The 6,695-nt window shown below is 41.2% G+C and overlaps 1 protein-coding gene across 8 annotated transcripts in view; it reads right to left on the reverse strand.

Moving 5' to 3' along the window:
* The window catches only part of HECW1 (HECT, C2 and WW domain containing E3 ubiquitin protein ligase 1), a 296,682-nt gene extending 290,734 nt beyond the window's left edge, over window positions 1–5,948 (reverse strand). For 5 of the 8 annotated variants that reach the window (XM_087892405.1, XM_087892404.1, XM_087892401.1 and 2 more), the window contains exon 1: window positions 5,557–5,948. In XM_087892405.1, the coding sequence (XP_087748531.1) occupies window positions 5,557–5,586 (30 nt within the window). In that variant the 5' untranslated portion in view covers window positions 5,587–5,948. The remainder of the gene's footprint in view (window positions 1–5,556) is intronic. The other 3 variants (XM_087892406.1, XM_087892403.1, XM_034416522.3) reach the window with 1 other exon arrangement.
* Between the last annotated feature and the right edge of the window lie 747 nt (window positions 5,949–6,695).

Here is a 6,695-nt window from a genome sequence, read left to right on the forward strand (position 1 = left end):
GGGGGGAGAAGAGACGGCAAGGGGAGCCACATCTCACTCCACATGTCTTGCTTCTCCCCCACTCCACCTGCCACCCCTCTTGATAAAGAGACGGCGGGGAAGGGAAGAAGCCAAGCTGCTGTTGCCATTAGGGTGGGGTGGGACATGTTCAGCTGCTCGGTCGGTGTAAAGAACAGGGAGGGGAGGGCATGTCCCCCCTTCCCCCTCTCCGGCCTTGCCTCAACTCATTTTGGTTGCGCGGCAAGCAACCAGAGGAAATGGCAGGACCGGCTGTACATGCGTGTAAGTAGTTGATGGTGGGATTTATATTATTGCATGCGCTGAAAAGCCCGATTGGGCTCATTATCCAGACATGTCTTATTTTCAGGGAAACACATTATAATGTTCCTGATGTCTTTGTATAAACAAATCTCTCTATCAACTAACTATTTAGATGATATTGGCAGGAGGAAAGAAAACAGATTATCTTGGGGGAATAATAGGAGAGACTAAGGGGAAAAAATTCAGGTGAATGTAGCCAATTTTTTAATCACTAGAGCAGTGTTTCCCAAACTTGGCTATTTTAAGATGCATGGACTTCAATTCCCAGAATTCCCCAATCAGTATGCCTGGTTGAGGAATTCTGGGAGTTGAAGTCCATACATCTTCAAAGGGTCAAGTTTGGGAAACACTGCACTAGAGCTTTGTTTGGATTTGGGGATATATTTTTTTAGCTATCAAATTCCACAGCCTGAAAACAAATTCAAAATCCCTGTTTTAGAGTCCATTTTCTAATAACAGAACTGAGAAAAAATGTTCTCTTTATTCTAATTAGGGAATAGCAGCCAATAAACATCAGACATTCCTACAATTTGCATGGGCATCTTAGTGATATCTATATTATATGATGCTCTGGAAAAGACCATCATGCTGGGAAAAGTAGAAGGAAAGGGAAGAAGATGACTAGTAGCAAAGGTCGATGGACTTGGTTATAGTGGCACTGAGTGCACTGTTGGGAGACTTGACAGAACAGGTTAGAATAGATTGCCATGAAGAAGATCAAATCACCAGGAGTTGAAAACAATTTGATAATACATAATCAATGATTGACTGCTAGAGCTTTTTTAAGCATCTCCTTTCACAGATCAGTCATATAAACATTATTATATTCATGGTATAGGAAGTCTTTCTGAAATATTTGCCTTTCTTGTGTGCTGGATTTCAATTCACATAATACAATAAATCCTAGCAATGGTAAATGACAGATATAAATCCAACTCATCTGATTGGGGAACACTGATCTTCAGTTGTTGATGGATTCCAAGTTTCCTCAACTTAAGCCAGTATTTGAGAAGGTGAATAGATGGAGGCATTTGACATTTGGAAGGTTGCATGTTATCATGCAATAAAAAAAGCAAGACTGGTTCAGTCAATAGATTGAACATAATGCAGTAACCAGGGTGCATTATTTGCTACTTTAAAACTTCTGACCTGCAGTTCATTTTTAACAAAGGATGTATTTTGGAATGAAGAAATGCAGGAGCCCTAGCATCATTTATGACGTATTCTGGTGTCTAAGACAAAGCAAAAGCACAAGTAAAACTGGTCCACAATATGGAGGTCCTCCTGGATTCCAAGATCCTGTTAGAAGACAGTTGGAAGCCATAGCCAGAGGGCCTTTCCACAAATTCCTATTTTATCTCAATGGCATCTTTTCCTGAATAGGGAAGACTGATTCACAGGAACTTCTCAGTTGGACTATTGCAATATGCTCTACATCAGACTATCCTTGAAGATCCTTTGGAAGTTATATTGTGATCCAGAATGGAAAAGTGTCTGCATTGTTGGGGACCCTTTGCTTAATGACTATTATACTTCTGTTGTGTGAGCTGCACGGGCTTCAGTTTTTTTACGGGTATAATTCAAGGTGCATAGGGTAAGGCTATTTGTGGGACAGCCTCTCTTTGGTCTGACTAAAATGAGATGTGAGCCTGTGAATAGTTTGTTGGAAGCCAGGGAATTTTTGTCTTATAGGATAGACTTACTGTTTTGTGGTTGAACTGTTGTTGAAAGTCATCCATGCATATACAGATAGTTCCTGACTTATGACCAATTACTTAGCAACCCTTCCAAGTTAGAACAAACCTACCTTAGGGCTACTTAAGACCTGGATTCAAAGTTCTGATGGTCGGGTGACATCTGCAATCACGTGACTGAACTTTGGGTGCTCAGCACCAAGGCCACATTTATGTCTGCCTGCAGTATCCCACAGTCACATGAACACATTTTATAATGATTTTGCAGAAAACCAGCATTTATATCCAAATTTCAGCAAAACAGCATCCATAGCAAACCATTAGTTTGTTTAATGACCATGGCATTCACTTAATGTTTGTGGCAGTCGCTTTATGATCACTGCATTCACTTAATGACCTCCACAAAAAGTTTGCAATTTTATGATTGTCATGGCATATGACTATGATGGGCATAACTCTTGTAAATGGAATTAAAGACATTATTTATCAGCTGCTTAGAAATCCATAGCAAACTCATGAGGTAAAGAAAATGCATATATCTAAATGACTTCAGTATTTAGAATTACACATCATTAATAGGAATTAATTATAACTAACATGTTTCTCCAAAAAGAAGGCCAGGTCTTATTTTCTTTTGACCCCAGAAAAAACAGCTAGGCCTTCTTTTTGGAGGGTTCTAATTATTGACTCACCTCATGGTGGTGGCACTGGCAGCCCCGCCCAGCAGGAGCCCGCTGCTGGCCCACTTCTTCTGTGGCCGCTTGCCACCATTTGCATGCATTGCCCTGGCCTCCGTTTCGCCTTCAGATATCTGCCAGAAGGTATCTGCAGCTGATAACAGAAAGCCCTCTGCAGCTGATAATAGAGGTCCAAATCAATCCAGAGCTCTGTTATCAGATGCAGATGCCTTCCGGCAAGCATCTGAAGGCAAAACGCGGGCCAGGGCAATGCATGCGAGTGGCGTCAAGCGGCCGCAGAAGAAGCAGCCGCAGAAGAAGGCAAAGCAGGTGTTGGGGTGTGCGAGGCCTGGTAAGTAGGGCAGCTCCACACCCATCCACACCCTAGCTTATTTTTTACCACTGTTTTTCATCCCACCCCCTGTACCCAGGGGTGGGCGGGGTCTTAATTAGGGCTAATTTTGTGGGTGGGGCTTAATTTGATCGCATGCGCTCAAAAACGTTTCTTTTCAAGATGGGTCGTCTTTTTGCAGAAACACGGTACTCATTCAAAAAAGAATGCATTCCCTTTTGTATTACATTTGAACATTTCTAGCTAGAAACTAGATTTCAATCTTTTAGGATAGGCCAGGTCAGGAAACATATTCCATAAATTTGACTGGAATTTTGTTTTACTGATAAAGGCTACTGTAACAGAATCTTGAAAGCCTGAGTGCATTTTCCCTGTGATACTCTAGACAATGAAGGTGGAACTAGTTTGAGTTTCTTCTAATGGTTTCTTCTTCCTGTCTGGAATAAAATACTGCCATTCTAACTGAAGTTGTATAGTTTCTCCAAGGCCATCTCTATGGTTCTCTATACTAAATAACCACAAAATAATATTTTTACATAAAGTTAGAAAATATAGGATTTCATTGGCTAAATTTCAATGTCTAATTGAATCAGTCTGCAACAATTATCTTTATAACAAAATAAACATTCTCACTCACAATACTCAATTATAAAAATAGAATATAAAAAATAAAAGCAAAGCGATAAAATATACTTTTAATCAGCTGAGTCTGCTTTCTAATGTCTTTTCAAAGTACTGGCAGGATTTTATTTAAAATGCATCATAACTGAATAAGATGTCGCTCATATTAGTAATAAAAATAGCACCATACTATTTAAAACAATTGTATATTTTAGAAGCATACACTCCATTCAACACACTATACTATAGTATACTTCATTGCTTCACAAAAGATAGGCACACAGTAGGAAAATTATAATCCCTTCTTGGTGGAAAATCTAAATTTTCAAATGAATCCCCCAGCTAAAATGAGTTATTGTAGTACCTAAAATCCTCATATGTTCCTGGCTTTACAAGGGAACAGCTGACCACCTGCTACGTTACATTGTCCAAGCAGCAGTTTCTCTATCCCTTAAATACTGCTCTATGCAATCCAGGGATGCACCCCACTGAATCAAATGGTAAATTAAAAATGCAAACAAATTAGTAAAATGAGTTCTTCCCAGCCTGACTGGCTGCTGTAAAACAACTCTCCTCTTCTGCTGTGTGCAGCATAATAGGGGTGTCACTGCAGTTCTAAAAATAATGAACGTAAACAGGACAAACCAGGCCAAACAATGTTCATTTTCATTTGAAGAACATATACTAGTGAAATCCAGTGAGCTCTACCTTTCTACTTCTATGTCTATTGGCAGCAAAGAAAAAAATTTTAAAACAAAAAATTAAAAATCTGCATTATTCATGATTGCACCATTGATCTTAATTTTAAATTACATATGAAAACAAACCAGAAATACTTAACTAAGTCAATGAAATACCACTCATCATCATGAAACAAGATGGGGGTGAGGAGGAGATAAGCAAAAACTCATATGTAAGAATTTGCTGCAATGACATCCAGTCAAAGGCTATTAAAAAACATATCAAACCTACGGACATCTGATAACCAGAATGTATCAACATTGTCAGGTTTATGTGATGTACGACTAATAAGGGGTTTCTCATGTTTTCTTATTATTCTATTAATAGTTGGAATTGAAATTGAACAATTGAATTCCAAAAGGGCCCAGCTCCTTTCTCCAATCTTGCAACAACATAAAGGTGTTCTTGCATATGCATATTCCCTTTAGAACAAGGAAAATAAGGGGTGGCATAGTTTGGAGAAACTCAAAAAATAAATGCTGTATTGTACATACATAAACAGAATCCTCCTGCTATCTTCCTCCCACTCTCTGGCATTTTCAATCAGATGCCAGCAGGTGAATAAAAACAAAAACAAAAATGACAGATTTGCTGTCATTTCACACTCATCCACATTCTCCTTCCCTTTAAATAAAGAAACAAATCAATTAATAAAGCTTTACAGGATGTTTTATGACATGCTAGTTCCTAGCCTATTACTACCATCCTTTGTGTGATAAGCCACAAAAGAGATGTCTCATTTTGGTTCTTTCTTGAAATAGGCGTTAATATAGAAAATCTGCCCCGACCTTTCTCTCCTCCCAACGCGGCTTTCTATTAGGATGCATTTGGTAACTCCCTGAACATGTCCGAATCCAATCCCGCAACAACACAAGAGCCTGGCACGAATCGACGAGGAAAATGCTGCAGAGTAGGAACCCAAAGCCACAATAACACCCTTTCCAGCTTTCGGGGAGGGAGGGAGGGAGGGAGAGAAAGACAGCAGGAACATTTTACTATACTGTGAGCCAGGTAGAAGGAGCGGTTCCATTCCTAAGAGCAGGAATGGAAGGATGCTTGCCAAGGTGAGCCAAGGCGACTGAAAGTAACAGCACTTTTACCACTGGGAAGGACCAACCAACAAAGCGGGACAACTCTCGTCGTGTCTTACCTGGAGAAAGCCGGGCTGAGCGCAGAGCATGCTCTTTCAATGGGAGCAATGGGGAGCGGTGACAAAAAAAACAGGCTTTAAATCCCACACATGCGGCTCATGGCTGGATGTCTTACTTGCTAAAGTCTCTGGCGCAATCTGAGACCGCCTGGCCTTCACGGGTTCCCCAACCGCCTTGCTCTAGCAGCACCGCCGCCGCCTCTTTCGAAACTGGAACGATGCGAGGGAGGAAAGATACGTGCGACAGTCCATTCATTCAAGCACCACTAGACTCCAAGGACCCGCAACAACAGCAGCAGAAGTGGCGCTGGCGCGTAATACGCCGCCTCCGATCGTGTCGCTGCCAGCCCGGCTCGCTCACCTCCGCCCCGCCCAGCTCTGAGGACCCAGCTGAAATAGCCAACCACGAAGCGCGCTTGGTTGCGCCAGTGGGTCTCCCCTGGCAGGTCCTCCTTCTTCGCACCCCCGGGTGATCCTCAGCGCGTCGGGGACTGGCTGATGCGTGTTCTTTGGAGACGGCAGAACGGCAGATGCGGCTACCCATAGTTCTTGAGCCCTTCGAAGACGACGCATTATTTTCAGGGGCATGGATGCTATCGGCCAAGGCCAGCTGAAAAGTCAGCATTGTTTTTTTTGGGGGGGCGGCAATTGGGGAGAAACGCTTGGAGGGTGATTAGTGTAGTTTTCTGCAATGCTTAATTTGATTTTTTTTAAAAAAAAATGATGGTATATTGTTGTATCATTTATGCACTTTCTGGTTACATCGTCTCTAATATGCTGTCAGATCTTTCTTCATCAAAACAAATACTGGGCAGACATTCAAGTGACCAGTGATGGGACTCTTGTCGGATACATTCAATATGAGCGCTTTTCATAGGATTCAACAGTGCCCAGCCTCTGGAAGTAGGTGACTTAATTTAGATTAGACCATCTAGAGTTAGCGTAATATATCTGGTTTGGAATAATCTGAAACAAAGAATGTAAATTGTATGACTCTGCTGTTGTCTAATAATCATCCTGATATTGCAACCAAGATCTGAAACATCTGGGTTTTATTCTTGGATTTGTTTTCTAATGAGAAATAGGTTTACCTTTTTCTTTTCTGGGAAGATGTAGTTAACTAAGTACTATTGATTATA

This window comes from Pantherophis guttatus, chromosome 4 (genome assembly GCF_059756535.1).
Source record: "Pantherophis guttatus breed Tessera chromosome 4, ASM5975653v1, whole genome shotgun sequence".
In the NCBI taxonomy this organism is placed as follows: domain Eukaryota; kingdom Metazoa; phylum Chordata; class Lepidosauria; order Squamata; family Colubridae; genus Pantherophis; species Pantherophis guttatus.